Here is a 21,265-nt window from a genome sequence, read left to right on the forward strand (position 1 = left end):
AATTCGTCTTTGTTACACAATGTTACAGCTGAAAGAGACACTAGACATGATTGGTAATTGTATATGAGCAAACGGGATTGCAATCTTAAAAATGATGGTGGCTTCGTCAATGAATACAGTAGGTGTAATTTTAAGACCAAATATTTCCTTTTGAATGATTTGCAACATTTTACGCTATGTAATGACCGCCTTGAGGAGACAGCGCTGGTAGAGAGGGCTTGCATCGTGGTTGTGAGTAGACAGGGTTTAACTTTCATAGGTTAAGAGAATAAGAGCGATCGAGATTAGCCACCAATAGAATGCAAGAACCTTTTTTTTAAGTCCTCAAAATAAGGAAGTTTTGTTTACACGTTCTCTGTGGCTTTTGTTCTCATTTGGATGAAATAAACGTGTTAGTCAAGGATAGGACCCAGTAACTAACTATTTTTATATAGCAGTTTTGTAAGACAAAGCTGCAAAGCAGCCTACTTTTAAATAAAAATATTAAAACTAAATATAATAGAACATTCACCACAAAATAGCAAAGCAAACAAAAATAAAACAAACGCAACAAGATGCGCATTAAAACACTACCTGTGATCGTGACTCATAAACGCTAAAGCAAAAAAACGCGGTTTAAGTCACTGTAGCAAACAGGCGAATAGCACGGGGAGGATATTCCATAAAAGTTTAGGGACACGAGCAGGATCGAAGCCAGCACTTCCTTATACTCCAGACACATTAGCCTTAGACAGCCTTTCCCACGCACCAAGAACTGGCGCGTTCCCGCTCGCGTTCGGGACTCATAAAGGGCTTGTTAATTAGTGGATGTGAATCAGGTGTGTTGGGAGCAGATGAAACAACGCAGTGCATGGAAACATCAGCCTAGGAGGCATGTGTCGAGCGTGCACATCTCTCTCTCTTTCCCCATCTCCATCGCCTCTTTTCACTTGTCTCCTCGACTGCAGTGAGCAAATAAACAACAGTCACTGTTGCATGACTTCAAATCCACCGAGCATGGCGCTTTAATTGAGCTCTCACTCCCGCGCAGATGTGAGGGAAAACTAGACCGGCGAGCCCCGGGCTACCAAGCAGGCTTATTCAGAGGTGACTAGGAGAAACGGAGGACACAAAGGCAGCGTGTCTACTCGCTGGCCCATGTCTACAAATACAAACAAAAAATACTGCATCATATTTTGGGTCCAAATTATGCTTTATGTTTTGCAGTTCCTTGCTAATGCTTTATAAATGAAAGGAAATTCCCCCGAATCTAAAAGAATGAGGAGAAAGGATTTGATTTTAATCTGCACTGTATTAAGTATGTGTGATATTTCACTATTGCTCAGTTAGCCAACACCTGCCTCGACTACTTTCCTTGATTCCAAATAAATTCGGTGTGCACAGAGGCAGCGGCACACTTATATTTAGACAAGCAGTCTAACAATGCTCTTTCGGACCGGTGTTAATCAAACTGCAGAAGTGCTAAGATGGGTCTGACCAACAGAGGGCGTAGTTTCTCTCTCTCTCTCTCTCTCTCTCTCTCTCTCTCTCTCTCTCTCTCTCTCTCTCTCTCTCTCTCTCTCTCTCTCTCCCCTTTTTTTTTATTTTAAAGGCGGGCACTTTTGAATGACGTCAATCGGATTGGTTCGATGACGAGCGTTCGCTCCGCCCCGCGCGGGCAGCGGAGAGGGGAGGGTGCAGGCTGAGCTGATCCCACGTGTGACGATTGCATTCCCGGTTCAGTAATATTCTCCTTGCGGGGCTCCGCTTTGCTTTTTGCCTTGTCTGTGTGTGTCTGTTTAGTTGCTGCCTGTAGGTTGATTAGCTATGGATGGAGACGGGAGCCAAGCCACCTCTGGAAGCTCAAACGATACGCAACATGACCCGGGGTGAGAGAATGTGTTCAGACTTTTGTATTTTTTGGCGTGCAAATTTTTTTCTTCATGTTCCAAATTGTTTAGACTTGAAGTGCTTGATGGGTTTAGCGCAGCCGTTCGTCCTTCCGGATACAGTTGGCTGGAGCGGTGGCATTGTTTGGTTACTGTCTACAACAAGCGTGCCCTCGTTTCTCTACAATGTAGCTAGAGTAGATTTATTTTTTTGCTAAACAGCTACTTGTTTTTTTTACGTCTCGGTCTTTTCGCAGGTCGCTTTTTATAAGTAGTTACACGTCAAAATGGCCGATCTTGCACCTGGACTCACTTCTACTCTGTTTTGTTCTTACAGTAAAATGTTTATCGGTGGCCTCAGCTGGCAAACATCACCAGGTAAGACAGTTAGTATTTCTAAATGTGCTTCTTTTGTTAGTTGTTTTTTTATTTCCCTTCCCTTTGCTCGTCGAACGCGCGTGAGCTGATCTCGGCACGGTCCCCCGCGCGTGCAGTGTGGGAAACGTTCTGTGTCGCTCTGCGCGCAAGGTTATTTTGATCTCCGGTCGTTTGAAGTCCTCTATTCGACCCCTGTATGCATCGCGGGGCGTTTTTCTTTGAATTTAAAAAAGCAAATTCGTATTGCGACCGATGTCGACATTCGTGTTGCGACTGGCTTCGCCCCAGCAATAACCCGACGCTTGCTTTCTGTTTGTCCACAGACAGCCTTAGAGACTATTTTAGTAAATTCGGGGAAATAAGGGAATGCATGGTGATGAGGGACCCCACGACAAAACGCTCCAGGTAACAGCGCATGCTTCTGTCTCATTTCTCTCTGCCCTCGTGCGTCCCGTTCACTTCCCAGTGTCCTGTGTTTAAAGTGTCCTGCCGTAGCGCGAGAGCCGCTGGCTAATGTAACGTGACATTGACTTGGGACCGTGCTGCAACATTAGTGTGGAGTGTGCTGTCCTCCTTCATCAGTCCACAACAATTACTCACAAACCGCAGTGCCTAGAGCAAGCCATTGATACTTTACTGTAGGACTGGTAGCGTTTGTTAATGATGTGATGTCATGTTTTTTGTGTGTGTGTGTGTTTAAAATATGTTTTGTGATCTTCTGTCTCTCTGTTTTTGTTCTGCAGAGGGTTTGGGTTCGTTACGTTTGCAGATGCGGCCAGTGTAGATAAAGTCTTAGCTCAACCACACCATGAATTAGACTCAAAGACGGTACGTTGCTCTTTATTGCATTCTTACACTGTGTTGTTTCCCTTCCGACATTGCACCCAGCCCGGTGGATTTTATCTGCTGATCTCGTCTGCTTCTATTTCTGTCTAATTATCATAAATTATGTTGATCATGTTATTTATGTAGGCTACACCAAAACAGTTTTTCCCTACAGGGGCTTATGCGCGCTGCTTTCGTCGTGATCGTTTGCTTTCATTATTGTTCTTGTTAATCAATCGCGTAACCCCCCCCCCCCCCCCCCCAAAAAAAAAGTTCGCGAGACAAACTAGCCGGGTGTAGATTCCGTGTCCTGCGATATACGGAATAACCTTGGAAGTCGGAACTGTGTGTTTCAAACGGCAGAGCGCGAGCATCTGGCCTGTGCGCTCATGGCGTCCACAATGATGCAGGCATTTATTCAAGGGCTTAGGGATGCGCTGTGTCCTTGATTGAAATGCATCCTCCCCTGGAGTACCTTTTAGAATGGAGTGCAATTGCATATCATGATTCATTCTCCGCGGTTTCTTCATAATCTATTTTTCTTATATCTGTTGCAATCGATGCCTTGGACAGCCCCCCCCCCCTCCCTGTGCCCACCCCGTCACTTCGACAATCACAAAACAGCGTGTTTATTTAATTTCTAATGATTACAGTCTACAATACAGCCAGTTCATTTTTTTCTTTACCTCATAAGAGAGTATTGCTAATTATGTGAACTGAAGCCAGCTAGATTTAATCCAGAGATTTACGTGTAAGCCTTCCATTCACACAGCTTTCAGAATGTTTCCTGGAGAAAATAACACCATTTTTGTAATCGAGTTAACGTGGATATTTTTTAAAAAAAGGTTGTTTTCAGTGAAAACGGCCTTTCATGTGGCTCGATGCTGTTTGATAAGTAAACTTCATAGCATATTTTTGTATTTCTTTTAACGGCTGACATTCAAGTAATAACACCGTTCTGTTGATGCGCGCGCCATACCAGTGCGCTTTTGTACCCGTGTTCGCACCGCGAGCTCGTCACGCGGCTCCAGGGTGTGTGTGTTTTAAAACTTCTGCCTAAATCAGAACCCAAGGCATGTTAATGCACCTCAGGGGTCCGTGTCCTGCCCTTCGTGTGCGCGCTACACCTCCAACTCCAACTCCTTGTCATTAAAAAAAAGACCTGAAATGTCACATGTAGCGTTGCGCTCGCGTATCCGCCCATGCCGGTACGTGAATAATGAAGCGCGCCGCTGATTTCTGAAGGGGGAGGAGGAGGGGGGGCGCCTCAATCAGCACCGCGAACGGAGCGGCGCGCATCGGAAAAGAAACGCTTTGATTGCCGGAGTCCGCTGAAGGGCAACTTTGGATGCCGGATATGACTCTGATTCATCAGGAAACGTAGATAATTAGTCGCCAGGTAGTACGTTGTGGTGTCTAGTCGTATATTTCAGGATTAACTGCAGTTATTATTATTTTTATCTTAGTTAGAGAGTATAAAATAAATGGAGGGTGTTCAGTAAGACATTTGGCAGCCTTTTCAATCGTCTTGTCAGCCAACACTGTACGAGCGCACCGCTTTAAATGTACATGTGGACTTAATTCGATGGAAATATCACTTTGCTGTTTAATTGTGCGGTACCCCCACCGTCTATTCGAATTTTCCCACATTAGGAAGCGGTGTCCATCCTTTTAGAGTCGTTGGCGCTTATCCGTCTGTTTTTGTTCTTAAAAATAGAAGCAATTTCTTTTGGAAGTATGTTTCCGTTTTGCAACAAAAGAAAATGAAGGGCAAATTGCAGTAAAGCGGGTTATGATTAAAGAAGCACTGTTTGCCTCCCATTTTGTCTGTAGAGTGTGTAATGATTTCCAATAATATGCAGGTGTCCGGTCTTCAAAGAAAGCACACACTAACCTTTAAATAAGGCTACCAGCAGGTAAAGAGTGGTAAGGAGTTGTACATTTTGTGTACATTTTTATTTTCTGTCTGTTTACTTGCTGCCTTCTAGGTTTCTGTCAGGGGAACCCACAGCCCTTTTAAAAGCATTGTTTTGTTTCTGATCTTGGACACCTGAGTCCAAGTCGTGACTGGTTGCTCTCTAAAAGGTGGACACTCGTAGCAGAAAAGGACGTGTTGTGGGTTCTGGCAAATCAGAGCGGCTCTGTGATGGGTGCGTTCCATCCAAATGCATTGGCGATTATTTACGCATGGCTCAGTTAGGGTATAATAATTGATATTCCAGCTGTATAGACAGGAAAGGGGGAGGGGGCATGTGTGAGTCGGGGGCAGGGCATACGCTTCATTCTCTGGAAGGCAGAACGGTAGAATTCTTGCTCAGAGCCTGTGATTGGCTCTTCGTCCGAGCTGTGAACTCAAATGATGGAATCTGAAGCTCAGAGCTGCTGTCCAGGGCCTCAGATTCAGGCTCTCTTTCCACCATCTGATGCCTTGTTTAGTGCATGCGCCTGCTGTGTCGGAATACCCTGCGTGGATCTAATGAAAGCGCATTCATGGGATTGCTCTTGTCTTCTGGAGCCCGCGGTCTGGGTGTCCTGAGCTGCTGCTCTTCACAGATGTTGTTGTGGCAGGCCCGAGGTGTGTGCTTGCGCGCGAGCGTGTGCACTGTAATAACACCAAAGGCGGCCCTGTGAGCTGTCTTTGTGGTCACGCCGCTTTGGGGGATGACGCTGTCTGCCTGTCCGCAGCACACCTGCACGCTCAGTCGGCCCATGAACTCTGACCTCTTCTCCAGTGGGCCGACAGCCATCATCGCGGTCAGCAAGGTCACCCGCGCGTCTAAGTGCAGAGCCGTGGTCCGTCATCCGCCGCGGTTAGCAAACGCGCCTCCGTGTTTCGTAAAGTGCCGTCTCGCGGCAAATCCGCTCCCGGAGCCGAGCGGCTTGACTCCGAGCGGGTGGTGCGTTTGTGTGATTTGTTGCTGAGTTTGCTAACTAGAACTGGAAGCTGGAACAGAGAGACACGCATGAGCAGCAGGAGGGACATGGGCAGCGAGCGTGCACGAGCGAGACGGGCGTGCACGAGATCAGAGCCCGAAAGCTCAAATATGAAATGCAGCGTGATGATCTTAGCTGGACAGATACAAAGCAGCCGCCTTCTGCCCCGATCGTCCGCTTTTCCCTGAGAGGTGGAGCTCTAGCTCAAATCCGCGATGATCTCCTGTGGTCGAGTCAGCTGCTGGCTTATTAATAACGTGTAATCGATTATTGATTGGGGTGTTCCACGCGGATGAGTCTTGGAGCGTGTCGGTCAGGTCCCGCTTGAGGCGTTCCTCACAGAGGGGCACTGCCTCGGCGAGGCAAGCATTACATCATCTGCTCCTCGTCCAATCGGAGAGTCAGCCATCGGCTCCGATTTGTTTTCATGTTTTTGTTTCATAGTTGCCAAAAAAAAAAAAAAAAAGTCATTTCTTTCTTTCTTTTTCTCTCTCTCTCTGTTCTCGTCTGGGGTGGGACAGCATGGGAGCGGGTGCAGTCTGGCCCCGCCACTGCTCATGAATCTGGGCCCAATTCTCTCATCAATGCCACATCTGCATAAATGCCTGAACTGAAAGGACGCAGATTGTTGGCATTTTCCTCTGCACCGGGGTACGCGGATCAGCCGTTCGTCCCGGAGGCTGCGGCCCAAAACAGGAGGCGCTTTCCAATTGGCCCGCGCCACTTGCCTTCTTACGACAGCTCACTTTAGACAGACAAAGGCAGAACTCGGATGTTCTTTTCTTTGTCTTTTCGTTGTAACGTGATGCCGCACATGTATTTAACCTCCTGATGCTGACACCTTTCTTCAGTGAGGGTTTTGTTTCGTTTTTTTGGTTCGTGTCTTTTGCCCTCGGTGACTTCACTGCCACACAGTTCCAAATCGATATGTACGCCTGCTTCAGCACAGTTCAAGGTCGGTGTTACTCGTCCGTTTGCAGGGAAAATGTTCGGAGTTGGGTTATGGTTTTATGGGTGTGTGTAGGGGCCTTTTAAAGAGAAGCCTCGTCGGAAAGTTAACCTGCTTTGCAATTCAAATCATGTTGTTGTCTTTGTTCGGATAGGGCCACTTCCATGGAGTAATTGAGGTTGAATTGGTTGTGCCTGAGGCTAATTGCTAAAACGAATCATTACACGGAATTCATTACGAGGATGGTTACCATACCCAGGTGTTATGGAATTCATCTCCGAAATTGACCTGATTTGCAAAGATAACAGTCATAACTCTGTCAAATGGAATTATAGCGACGGCGGGGGGAAATGCATATAGCATTTTTTTTCTCTAGATGAATTTTTCCCTGTCGTACCCTGGATCTCGCCGGCGTCACGAGCGTTTCTGTCCAAGCGCTGATTGTACCCATGTGCATTTAGGGAAGGTTGTCCGCGCTGTCGACCGTCCGCAGAACGCGGTGATGTCACTAGCGGGACAGGGACTTCCAGACCTAGCGTGTCGGAAAGCACGAATCACTCCAGGTGCCCGTCTCCGGAATGACATCACCCCCCCTCCCCCAGGTGTTGAGCGGGAGATGTGCTCCGACGTAGAGCTCTTGCCTTGCCGAACACGGACAAGTAATTTTCTGCAAGAGAACAATTTCGATCTGTTTACGTTTCTCCCTCTCCCTCCTCCATTCCACTACGTCTGCTTGGGTGTGATTGTTTGAAAGTTGGCGTTTAAAGGGCCGTATATTAGAGTGGAGGCAGCATGACATTGGTGCATGAAATAGTTTTTCTTAATTCCAAATGCAAGATTTATAAGGCTCCCAACTGCAAGACTTCACACCGGTTGCGGGGGGTGCGCGCACAAGGAGAATTAACGAGTTGACGAGCAGTGATCTGTTAGATGATGGGTAGTCTTAAGCCCCTTTTAGTTCTCAGTTTCTGGAATCTTCACGGCTCCTCCGAGTTTCTGCTCGCGTCGTACCGTTGTGTTGCGTTGTATCGCCGCCGAACTCTAGAATGCTGTGTGCCTGCGGCCTGGTGTCGGTTATCCACCCTGCGACGTCGGAAAGCTCCCCTGTTTGCGTCTCATGTAGACACCCAGCCATAGAGCACGTTTAGTTTTAAAGTTCAGGACACTTTGTCCGGACTGTAACGTGGACAAAGTGTTTAATTTAGTCGCACTTGTGCTGGGGGTGTTGCTGTGGGCGCTGTTTTAACACACCATCTCTTTGTCTTCTCCCACTTTGTGCGCAGATCGACCCCAAAGTGGCCTTCCCTCGTCGCGCCCAGCCTAAGGTAAGGAGTCTCTTCATTCCCTCAGCCTCCCCTACCCCGGCTTCCTGTGGCAGGGGAAATATGTGAGCTTCTTGGTGCCAAGTGCTGAAGCAGGCGGGCTTCACGGGTTCTGCTGGGTCAGCACAGCTCTGCTCTTCAGCCCACTTTAACTGAAGCTTTATTGTTGTTGTTTGCTGGTTTTTTTTTTTTTTTTCTGCACTGCGATGTCCTTTGGGCCGACCTTGTCTGCTGTCCCTGCTGGACGAGCCCTGTCCGTTTGCGAAGGCCCGAGCACACCTTTGTCCCGCATAGCGGAGCTGGCCTCGCTGCACCTTCCGATAGTGTGACTGTTCCTCAGTGTGCGTCATTCAAATGTGGATGTGGACGCTGTTGTTGTTGTTGTTGTTTCCTTGCCTCATGAACTTAAAGAACTTGGTCCACTTCAGATCTGTTCCATTTCTCCCTTCTTTGTCAGAGAAGATCAGGGATGGCCTTTCTTTGACCGTATTTCCGAGTGCTGTTGGGAGAGGCGTGGTTATTGAGCCACTTCTCAAAGCTTTCCAAGCCTGAGCACATGGTGTCTTAAGGGTATCAGCATATGGTTAAGAAACTACTGGAGTGTGTTTGTGGTTTTTCCTCCTCCATTCCAACCCCCCCCCCCCCCCCACAATCTCATTTGCCTGTGAATTTCCTTAACCTTTAAAAAAAAAAAAAAAACACAGGCGAATCCACGGATTCTTGTTGAAAGGGAGAAAATATATTTTGTGCTTAGAGGCACGGCTGTGTGTTTTTTTTTTAAAGTCCTCCCAGAACAATATGCTCTCTGTAGCAGGGGCCGAGATATAAGAGCAGAATTGGCAGTTTTAGAGCGTCTTCTGAGCGGTGCTCAGCTTCACTCAGACTCCGCCGCTGCACTTTAAAAAGGACAACAGCGGATTAAAATAATGTGTTAGGCCAGCGGGAAGTCCTCCTGGCTGTCGCGGACGTGGCGAGCGGCTTGGGCTCATTAGTGGAGAACCAAACGCTTATTTGTTTCTCTTTTAGGCGGAGAATGTGGGTTTCAAAAGATCTTGGCGCAAATAGGATTAAGGCAGAGAGATTAGCACTGCGTTGTTACTGGTTTGGTTTTGCCCCACCCCACCCACCCGTGTGTAAAATTGATTTAAGGGCCCCATAAGCAGCCTGGCGCTCAGACTGCCATTTAGAGCCGCCTTCCGTTTTACATTTGTCCTCGTTTTCATTTTCTCCCTCCCTCCCACCGTCCTTCCGGCGAGTGGTTGCATGGCAGTATCGGTTTCAGCTCTTCCAGCGAGAAGGCAGGTGTTTTCAGCGGCCCGTCTGTGGGGAGGCGGGGGGGGGGTGTGGAGTCCAGAGATGGGGTGGCGCTGCTGTGTGCCTTGGCCCAGACACCTTGGCCCAGACACCAGGCCTCTCTGGTAGTGCTGCGGCTCATCACTGGATACCCGTCCGTGTGTGTGTGTGTGTGTGTGTGTGTGTGTGTGTGTGTGTGTGTGTGTGTGTGTGTGTGTGTGTGTGTGTGTGTGTGTGTGTGTGTGTGTGTGTGTTGCTGACTGATTTCACTTGAGACATATGGAGACATCTGAGATGCACTGTGATTCTAGCAGTGACAAAACGGCAACCCCGTCACTGACGGCCTGGTTGAGCTCTGCAGTATTAAAACGCACAAAGCTGCAGTCATTTTATTTACATTATCGTTTGAAAACATATTTCTTGGGTCAGGAAGTGGTCCCGAGCTCTTGAAGCACACCAGTTCAAGGTCACAGGTCAGCTGACCAGTAATACATCAGTAATCCATAAATACACCACTTAGTCTTGTAGTGATGAGATTGGGCTTTGATCTGTGTATGTTTAAGACAGCTTTGCGGTGTTTTTTTTGTGTGTGTGTGTGTGTGTGTGTGTGTGTGTATAAAGTGCAACTCTGCTGTCATTGCCAGCTATAGGTACATGCCTCAGTCAGAGTCCCTGCGGGCACGGTGGAGCCCCCTGCAGGCAGGTGCATAAGCCTCCCCTGCTGGGAATTCCCTCAACGGTGCACGTAAAGCGTGAGTCCCCTGGGTGAGTCCCGGGGATTGTTTAGTTTTCTGTTATTAGTTCTGTTTTTAAAAGCGGTGGCGGGGCAGTTGAGCTTCATGCTTTTGGCAGAGCTGAGGGCTATGGGAGGGCTGTCTGTTACCACCACCGTTGTTGTGGTTGTGGTTGTGGTTGTTGTTCCGGGCGTCAACACTGCAGCAAATGCAGACGTGTCCGGACATGATTTTAATTACTGCCGGGGCCGTGGGCACTCAGGTTTCCATAGCCACCCAACGCGGGCTGGCGCCGAGGCCCTCTGGAACAGGCTCCTACCACCTTACACCCGCCTCACCGTGGCCTGGGGGGCGGGGCCTGTCTGAGGCAGAGCACCTGTGTCTTGGCCTCCTCTAGGGGGTGGGGCTGGGTGAGCCAGGTTCTTATCCTGAGATCCTGGGAGTCCCGTCGCACACTGCGGCTCAGGGAAAAGGGTGTTGCTTAGTATGAGAGCGCTAAGCTACGTTTTTTATGAAGTCCAAAGGTAATGCGTGCCTCCTTCTCGCATGCGCGCGCACACACACACACACACACACACACACACACACACACACACACACAAGGCCTCAGGAGGGCCCTGTGTGTGTGTGTGTGTGTGTGTGTGTGTGTGTGTGTGTGTGTGTGTGTGTGTGTGTGTGTGTGTGTGTGTGTGTGTGTGTGTGTGTGTGTGTTTGGGGAAGGATGAGGCCTTCCTGGAGACCTTGTGATCTCCTCCTATGAAGCTCTCTGCTGTCGCAAGTCCCCCACAATACACTTGTTCTGTGTGCGCGTGCGTGTGTGTGTATGAGAGCATGCAAGCAATGGGGCAGTGTATGCTCACATTACCCAGGGCTGTCTGCTCTGTGAGTGACTTCCCATGGCTTTGTGCTGGTAGTGGTGTGTGTGTGTGTTTGGGTGTGTTCCCGCATGTTTACTGAAGATGTTTATTTATGGTGTGGGTGTGTTTTTGTTGTCTTTGGACCACAGCACACTTCCCCTGTCTTTCAGTTTTTTGGCTAATTAGATTGTAGTGGGTGGGGGTTCCGGGCCCTGCTGCGTCACTGGCAGTCGTGTGTGTCTCCGTGCGTGTGCATGCTGAGGCAGGGAAGGTCACTCAGACCACACCTTCTCGACAGTAACTGGGAGTGGACGTGCCAGCAGCACTTCCTCACAGGGCTCCAGACCAGCGCCTCCTGGTGGCTGTGATACTGCAGTACTGGGTTATCCCCACCGGAGTGGACTGGGCTCAGAAGGGGCTGGCTTAGGGGTCAGACGGGTTTGAGGGGTGACCCAACTGCAAGTTCCTGTGCCTGGACTCGCTATGCAGCCCCCACTCCACCTTTCCGACCCTCCTCCACACACCTGACAGGTAGACGCATCTGTGCCCAGAGAGTCATCAAAAACGTGTGTGTGTGTGTGTGTGTGTGTGAGACGCGTGCGCGCGCACACACACACACACTTGTGCTGGCGTGCTCTCTCTCTCTCTCAATCTCTCAACCTGGGTGATGTGGGCTACAGGGCCTCCACCTTTTGAGGTAGAAGCCAGATACCTCCGCCTGCATGAGAGCCTAGAGTGCGGTGTGGGTCCGCCTCGTTTTGGCGAGGGTTGTGTTTCTGCGGAATCGGCCATGTCCTCTTCTTTTGTTTCTGTTTTGTAGCTGTTGGTTGGCGTTTTGCTGGCGTTTGGAGGTTTATATCCTTAACCGCTGCTCAGCACACTGCCATCCCGGGGGGAACTTGCTTTCTATCTTTTTCCCTCCCCTTTTTCTGCGACTGTATTGCACTTTCACACGTTGAGGTATTCACGCTGATCTAAAATTTTAGCGGCGCTTTATGCAGAACCTGGCGTGGGGGGGTGTGGGGGGGTGGAAACGGTGGCTGGGGCAGTACAGTTGGTGCCTGAACTCGAATGAACTCCTACTGTGAACAGCTCCACAGTCTCTGAGGGGCAAGAGACCAAGAGATCTGAACACATCAGCATTTGCATGGCACAGAAAAGCATCAAACCAAGCAAAGCTGTGTGTGCGTGAGACAGAGAGAGAGAGAGAGAGAGAGAGAGAGATGGATTGTCAGACAAGACAAGAGACAAAACAAGCAAAGTGATGGGCTCCAAAAAACCAGCAGGATGTTTTAAAAAGTGCTGCTGTGTGCGTGTAGCTATGCTGTGTCCATGTCATTGAGAGACCTGCCTGCTCATACGGCATTTCCACACTACTTGGGTGGCTGCAGGAATTCTTCTCCCCACACTCATGTGCACACACACACACACTCTTTTTACCCCCCTCCCAAAACACATTCTCTGTGTTGGGCTTGTTTTCTTGAAATTTTTTAAAATTCCTGTCTCCTCCTGCTTGTCTTCTGTGATCTTGCTAGGGGGCAGGCCTTTTGTCTTTGTGTGTGTGTGTGTGTGTGTGTGTGTGTGTGTGTGTGTGTGTGTGTGTGTGTGTGTGTGTGTGTGTGTTGCACCAGGCCAACGTCAGTGCACTGTTCTATTTTCAAGCCTGGCGGAGATGTATTTTGGTTCTGTCTGAACGTGACTCATGATGAACAGTTCCTCTCCGTCGACACCGTCGAATTTAAAGGGATAATTAAACATTTTTTCCCCTCAACTTATTAGGAACCCTGTATGTTTATCACGAGCAGGATGTAACTACCGCTGAAATGCACTCGAAAACCCCCCGACTTCACAGGGCTTCCCAAATGACTATGCGCGCTGCGCGGTTTTGCCTGCGGCGTTCCCCTTTGGCTGTGCCACGCTAACCTTTGGAGCGCACCTGAGAGCCTCTCTGGCACGCTGGAAGATTGCTGACTTTATGATTGGGACCAGGTGCGAAAAATACGGTCTTCGTCGCCTAAATGCCAAAACTGTCTGTGAAAAGGACGTCAGCGTGCCCGGAGCCTTCTAGATGTGTCCTTTCAACAGTGCGCTCTCTAGCCCGGCTCTCTCTTCGAGCGTCGGGAGAAGATGGGACGCTCCCTAGGTCAGTGGATGTCGTATTCTGGCGCTAAGTGTCCTCTCGGAGTGTGTTGGCTTTGCCCAGGCACGCACATCAGGCGTTTGAAGGTCGCACGAGCCTGGTGTCTGCACTCCAGACCCGTCAGGCCTTTGAAGAAGCCACACTGGTGAAAAAACAAAACAAAAGACGAAAAGGGGGGGGAAAGGTGTGTGTGTGTGTGTGTGTGTGTGTGTGTGTGTGTGTGTGTGTGTGTGTGTGGGGGGGGGGGTCGGGTGTCTAATTCTTTCTTTTCTCATTCATCCTCCACTGGAGGTTAACGGCACACTTGCTCATTTGAGAGCTCATTGTGACTATTTATCTATTTATTTATTTATTTCTGTATTTTTCAGGAAAGCTGGGCAGAGTGTCTCTCGTGACTGCTGTGTGCCCGTCCTACTTAGTCTCAGTAAAATTGTGTGTGCGCGCGGGCGCGAGTGTGTGCATGTGTGAGAACTAGGCTCCAGTCTGGCCCAATTTCTGATGAAATGCCAGTGCAAGTGAAATCACTGTAGAATGGCGCTGCCTGTGGTTTTTAGCACCGTACCCGCCTTGAACAGCCGCCGGGCGCTGTGCGTACGCCCCCTCGCCCCCGACGGTGGAAACACCGCGGAACACCAGCGTTTTAGAAGCAATTACATCACGATCGATACCGCACACAGAACCAAACAACAAAAACACGGACGGGCGATAGGGAGAGGGACAAACCTCCCGGACCAGGAGCGGCGTCTCCGCTGGAGTTTCGACAGTTCGGGTTTCGCGGCCGGAGCCCGTGGAGGTGGGGCGGGGGCAGGGCTAGTTACCTGCTGCTCAGGGAAGATCAGGGTTGCAGCAGCGGGGGCGCTTCCTGCTTCCTCTTACCGCCGGACTTTTCCCTTCTTACCCAGAATCCGAAAAAAAAAAAAAAAAAAAACCTTTGACGCACTGGCAGAACTAAGGAAGTGTCCCTGGGGAGGGGGGGTTTAACAACTTCCATTAAAGTCCAGCAAACTGTCAGATTCTGTCCGGAAACCTCAGGTCCCGGAGTCTGGAGTCTGGAGTCCGGAGTCCGGAGTCGGCCGTCCCCCTCACACCAAGCGCCTTTCCTTCCCCGAGTGTGACCGACCTGCTGGAAGACTCCGATTAGTTCTCACAAGCCTGAGACCAGGCTATGCGCCTCCCCTTCGGGCTCCGTGTGGCCGCGCACTAGTCACGCCGAGATCCCCTGCCGATTTTGCTACTCGAAGCCCGGCGGGGCTGGAGCCGGCCGGCAGGAAACGGGAAATGCTCGCCTCGCTCTCGCGCCTGCTCTCTCCAGGACAAAGCATCGTTTGAGAGGGTAATTAGTCAGCCATTAAGATTAATAGCGCAATTAGCCGCTAGCCACGGTCAGTCTCGCCATGGCGCTAAGGCAGCGGGCCGGGGCCTTCAGGAAGGAAGCCCGCGCGTGCTAAGCCTTCGATTGCTGTCTGTCTTCCGCACAGGAGCACGGTTTATTCTGTCCCCCCGCCAGGCTGTAGCTGGTGGTGGAACCCTTACCTTCCGCTTACAAATTGCCGTGCAGTTTTTCTCTCTCTCTTTTTTCCAGTGGAGCGCCTAAGCGTGAGGTTCGGAGCTTAGACTTAATTGCAAGCTTAATTAAATCAATTAAGACAGCTGATTGATTAAAGATTGATTAGCTGCCTGCTCGTCCTGCGCGCTGCGAATGGGACACCTCACATCGGGTGGCGAATGACGTGGAGGCCCCCAAGTGTGAGAACAAGTCTGGAGACATTTGGAGACACACGCTTGGTTTCCTCTGCTAACCCTCATACTGTGTGTACTTTAACACCTCTGGCTCACAGAGTGTGTATGTTAACTGGCGTTAACTAGCAGCGGCCTTGGAGCGTTTCCGGTGTTTGTAGCGAACCGAGTAGTCTTTGGTGGGGGAAAACTTCCATGCGTTGGTGCGGTCCTCTCTTTCTTTCTGCCTGCGGCGCTCGAACGAGTCCGGCCGGAGCAGCAGGGACAACAGGCTGCCAGACGTCCGTCCGTCTGACGCCCGTCTGTCCGCCTGAAGCTCTCGGCTAGGCCTGAGAGTAGGCGGTGCCGAGGGGGATGGGAGGAACCTAATCCCAAACCAGCAATTGCCGCCCACCACCCCAACCGTATTCCCCCCCCCCCTCCCAACGCTGTCACCCTCCCCCTCCCCGAGCGTGTGCCGCACGCTAACGGCTGACGGAGGAAGCCGAAGGGCAAAGAGGAACACTCCTCGCCCCTGACGGAGGACTGCGTCCCCCTCGTTGGAGCGCGAGAATGGGAGATGGAGAACAAACTCCGCCTCTGATGCTATGGAAGGAGGAGCAGTTCTGTTGGACAGGAATAAGAATAGCTAAATTGCGTGTGCTGTTTCAGCTCAGGGGTGGAAAACTGTAATTTGGAAGGTTTTACTTAGTTTAATTTTAATTATTCTTCTCCTCCCTATTTTTTTTTTTGTCTTTTTTTGTGGGTGGAGGCTGCTGTGTCTGTGTGTGTGTGTGCGCGCATGTGCAGCAAAGCCCTATGTCACAGTGAACCAGACTGCTAAATAGACAATGAAAGAGTTTGGTGCCACACACAGGAGCGAGCTGAACAGAAGGAGCTGGCCTGCTCAGGTGGGACGTACCTGGGTTTCTGTGGGTTCCAGTATGGCGCTCTTAACATGCGCCGCCGTCTGGAAGCTCGCTCACACCAGCTATTAGAAGACCATTACCAACCCAATGGAGGTGAAAGTCTGAGCACGCAGCTAGGGGGCGCTCTAATTGGGCTGGCCTTCGAGGGTCGAGATACACGTGCACCCGCCGTCCACACACATTTTCATTTCTCCCCTGAGCTAGGAAACGTTTCTATTTTTGAGGAGTAATGTGGAAAGCGCGTTGCTTCTGCTCCGCCCGCTCGTGGTTGCCGCAGCGTCATGGAAACTGCCTGCGTGTGCCGTTTCCCAGGTGCTCGGCTGTAAACGCCACGGCCGTCCCCGTCCCAGCTGGTCCCGAGGCGGCCCGGTACTGTCGTCACTGGCTGCGCAAACAAGCACAGGGAGGCCGCGATGTCGACGCAGCTGCCGCGCGCGCGGCCACATCGTGCGGCTTCACGTCAGTAAATATGACAAATGTAGTCGTTAAAGCAAGCACTTTGCTGAAAGGTGACCTTACACAGTAACAAATGACACATCATTGTCAGAAAAACACAAACGCGAGCGTTTCTGGGGAGCTTCGGGCGAGGTAACTTGCTTTTTTTTTTTTTTTTCCCCCCCCCCCTTTTTCTTAACCTCTTCGGATTTCGAACGGCGACGCAACGCAAACCTCCCCTCGGTGTCCGTGAGGCGCAGTCCGTGACCCACAATGCACAGTGACGTAATTGTAGTGCACGAGTTACGTGACTTGGGAGGAGGCCCGATGGCTGGGGAGCAGGCGTGGCCGACTGGATAGAGCCACTTGGCGGGAGAGGAGGCGGAGCCTCAGCGCTAACGCGGGCGCGGGGGAACAAGGGAAACCGGGCCGGATCCAGCGCTCTCCTCCCTGTTTTAACCGGCACGCAAACGGGAGATGTTGGTGCGTGCCAGCAAGGTGAACGCGTGCGCCCACACACACACACACACACACACACACACACACACTAAAGCAGCTGGCCAAGTTGAGCTTTCCCCGTGTTTTCCCCTCACTGAGCCGGCGGTCTAGGCCCTGGCTGTTATTCGTGTACTACAGTATTAAACGCTTGCGTAGGAATCGATCTTTATTTATTTATTCTTTCTTTTTCTTTTTCCATCCTTTGCTCCCTCTTTCTCGGGGTGCCACTCGTTAATCAGGCGACGACGATAAAGCGGCTCGCAAAGGACAAAAGAAATCAATCGCAGCTGCGGAAGTGCTGCCTGGGTCTATGTACCTGGCGCGTGCCCGCGTGCTTTGCAGGACGCTGGTTCCACTGTGAGTGGACGGACCAGTTCCTTGTTCATCTGGTCCACGCCATCCCTTCTCCGCAGTCTCTGACCTTTCTACCAGTCCTGAAGTGTGGCGGGTGCGTGCGTGCGGGCCCGTGCGTGTGGGTATGCCGTTGTCCGTATTCCGGCATCCTACGTGCTGTCAGTCCCTGAGGGTGAAGGCTCAAGTGTTCTTCAGTCCTCAGGGACTCTCAGCCAGTCCTGATTCTGGCTCTGCTCCATCTGCTCTTACAAACGAACCAGAAGAGGACAGGACAGCCAAAGCTCTAAGGCCCGGATGGGCAGGCTGTGGGGCACAGTCAGGCTCAGGAGTCCAGGCTCAGTAGAGGCACCGGCTTTCCCGAGTAATGGACACTAAAATTTCGTCTGGTGGACCAGAGACTCTGAGCTACTCCAAATTTGGGGCTGTGTAGACTGTGACTACTACCATACTGCCACTTTTATGCACGCGTGCACACACACACACTTGCACTTACATTTAGTTATGTACCTTCGTCTGAAATATCCTGTTTCTTTGGAAAATGGCACTAAGCACATATATACAGACACACCCACACACACACAGGCATACACTCAAAGCCACTTATTTAGGTACACCTGTTTCCAGTTGTAGACTGTAGCCAGTGAGTTGACGAGCCCGGTTTCAGTCACCTTGTAGCTGGTACAGTACCGGTCCATACCAGAACCCCACTGTTGAGCAGGTGTTCTCGTACCGTACCGGTGGCACCCCTTACTCAGCATTGGCACTGCTGTGTAAAGTGAGCTGTTATTTTACCCATGTTTGGGTCAGCGCTGGGCTGACAGACCCACACCTCCTGCAGAGCCCGGCACTCCCACAGCTGCTGGTGGTGAGGAGCTAAAGGTGATCAGAACTGTGGACATCAGAAGATGGACCACAGACTCTGCCAGGTGTTTGTAACGAGAGAGAGAGAGAGAGAGAGAGAGAGAGTGTGTGTGTGTGTGTGTGTGTGTGTGTGCGCGCACGCTCCTGTTTTAATATGTGGGGAAGTGCCGCTTGGGTAGTAAAGGAAGGCAAAGTCTGCTCTGAGTTTCAGTGGTTTGAGAAGGATGTTTGCTCATCAGGTGTGTGTGTGTGTGTGTGTGTTGCTGCACATGTAATTATGGCAGTATTCACATTGACTTAAAGAGGAAAGCCACTGCTGCTCCCCATCTGGAGAGAGAGTGAGAGAGTGAGTGTGTGAGTGTGTTAAGTGCGACTTGGTCTTGAACAAACAGCAGCTCAGACTCCCGTGGGAGTGACGGGAGGTGTGTGAAGGACAGAGTCTTCATTCTGTAAACCTGTTTCGGTCCAAACATCCTCTCTCCCTTCAGACTTTACCCTGACTGTGTTTAATATACGGCTCTTAAACCACCTGTGTCATCTGTGTGGAGAGGTGCAAACAGAGGGTGTGAAGGTGCGAGAGTGTGTGTGTGTGTGTGTGTACTGAGTGGGTATAAAATTGAAGGGTAGGCTACAGTTTAAGTTGCGTCTCCGACAGTAGCAGTAGCGCTCTCGCGTCATCCACCGCTTAAACAAACACAGATGATGCAAGAGTTGAAAAACAAACATTCTCTCACAGTAAAAGGGGGGGGGGACTCACTTTCAAACAGAAGCCCTGAATGAATATTTCTGAGTCATTTCTCACATCACTGTAGTCGTCTTTGTTCATCTTTATACAGTTTATTTTTGATTATTCACATTATGTCGTGGCTCCCAGATGGAAGTGGAAATCAACTGTTGTCTTTTACCTCCTGCTGTGTGATGGAGCTTTCAATCTTTCAATCTTTCAATCTTTCAAGCTTTCCACTTCTCTTCTTTTCTTTCTCTCTTTTCTTTTTCCCTCCTTGGCAGTGCATGTGTGTGTGCGCGCGCGTGTGTGTGTGTGTGTGTGTGTGTGTGTGAGAGAGATGCTGTCATGTCTCTCTGGCTGTCTTTTGCAACTGTCATTCCATTCAGACCCCCCCCCCCTGCTTTTTCTTCTTCTTCTTCCCATGTCTCACACACACGCTTACACACATGCTCATGCACACACACGCTCACGCACATGCGCTCACACACACGCTCACGCACATGCACACACACGCACATGCACACACACGCTCACGCACATGCACACACGCTCACGCACATGCACACACACGCTCACACACACGCTCACGCACATGCACACACACGCTCACACACACGCTCACGCACATGCACACACACGCTCACGCACATGCACACACACGCTCACGCACATGCACACACGCTCACGCACATGCACACACGCTCACGCACATGCACACACACGCTCGCACACACGCTCACGCACATGCACACACACGCTCACACACACGCTCACGCACATGCACACACACGCTCACACACACGCTCACGCACATGCACACACACGCTCACGCACATGCACACACACGCTCACGCACACGCTCACGCACATGCACACACACGCTCACACACATGCGCACACACACGCTCACACACACGCTCACGCACATGCACACACACGCTCACGCACATGCACACACACGCTCACGCACATGCACACACGCTCACGCTCACGCACATGCACACACGCTCACGCACACGCTCACGCACATACACACACGCTCACGCACACGCTCACGCATATGCACACACGCTCACACACACGCTCACGCACATGCACACACGCTCACACACACGCTCACGCACATGCACACACGCTCACGCACACGCACACACGCTCATGCACACACGCTCACGCACATGCGCACACACGCTCACACACACGCTCACGCACATGCACACACACGCTCACACACACGCTCACACACACGCTCACGCACATGCGCACGCACACGCTCACGCACATGCGCACGCACACGCTCACGCACATGCACACACGCTCACGCACACGCTCACGCACATGCACACACGCTCACGCACATGCACACGCTCACGCACACGCACACACGCTCACACACACGCTCACGCACACACGCTCACACACACGCTCACGCACATGCGCACACACGCTCACACACACACACACGCTCACACACACGCTCACGCACATGCACACACACGCTCACGCACATGCACACACGCTCACGCTCACGCTCACGCACATGCACACACGCTCACGCTCACGCTCACGCACATGCACACACGCTCACGCACACACGCTCACACACACGCTCACGCACACACGCTCACACACACGCACATGCGCACACACGCTCACACACACGCTCACGCACACGCACGCTCACGCACATGCACACACGCTCACGCACACGCTCACGCACATACGCTCACGCACACGCTCACGCACATACGCTCACGCATACGCTCACGCACATACGCATACGCATACGCTCACGCGCACGCACATACGCTCACGCATACGCACACACACATACGCACATGCTCACGCACACGCTCACGCGCACGCACATACGCTCACACACACGCTCACGCACATACGCTCACACACACGCTCACGCACATACGCTCACACACACGCTCACGCACACGCACATACGCTCACACACACGCACACACGCTCACGCACACGCACATACGCTCACACACGCTCACGCACACGCACATACGCTCACGCACACGCACATACGCTCACGCACATACGCACACGCACATACGCTCACACACACGCACACGCACATACGCTCACACACACGCTCACGCACACGCACATACGCTCACACACACGCTCACGCACACGCACATACGCTCACGCGCACACGCACACGCGCACACGCACATACGCTCGCACACACGCTCGCGCACACGCACATACGCTCGCGCACACGCTCACGCACACGCACATACGCTCACGCACACACGCACACACGCTCACGCACATACGCTCACGCACACACGCTCACACACACGCTCACACATACGCTCGCTCATACGCTCACGCACACGCACATACGCACACGCACATACGCTCACGCATACGCACACGCTCACGCACATACGCTCACGCATACGCTCACGCGCACGCACA

General features: G+C 51.3%; 1 protein-coding gene across 5 annotated transcripts in view; it reads left to right on the forward strand.

Moving 5' to 3' along the window:
* The first annotated feature begins 1,670 nt into the window (after nt 1-1,670).
* Nucleotides 1,671-21,265, forward strand: part of msi2a (musashi RNA-binding protein 2a) — a 152,123-nt gene continuing 132,528 nt past the window's right edge. For 2 of the 5 annotated variants that reach the window (XM_035535313.1, XM_035535315.1), the window contains exons 1-5: nt 1,673-1,868; nt 2,206-2,246; nt 2,570-2,651; nt 2,990-3,074; nt 8,238-8,279. In XM_035535313.1, the coding sequence (XP_035391206.1) occupies nt 1,807-1,868; nt 2,206-2,246; nt 2,570-2,651; nt 2,990-3,074; nt 8,238-8,279 (312 nt within the window). In that variant the 5' untranslated portion in view covers nt 1,673-1,806. Of the gene's footprint in view, nt 1,869-2,205; nt 2,247-2,569; nt 2,652-2,989; nt 3,075-8,237; nt 8,280-21,265 lie in introns of all 5 variants that reach the window. The other 3 variants (XM_027021383.2, XM_035535317.1, XM_035535316.1) reach the window with 2 other exon arrangements.

Source organism: Electrophorus electricus, chromosome 17, assembly GCF_013358815.1.
Source record: "Electrophorus electricus isolate fEleEle1 chromosome 17, fEleEle1.pri, whole genome shotgun sequence".
Classification (NCBI taxonomy): domain Eukaryota; kingdom Metazoa; phylum Chordata; class Actinopteri; order Gymnotiformes; family Gymnotidae; genus Electrophorus; species Electrophorus electricus.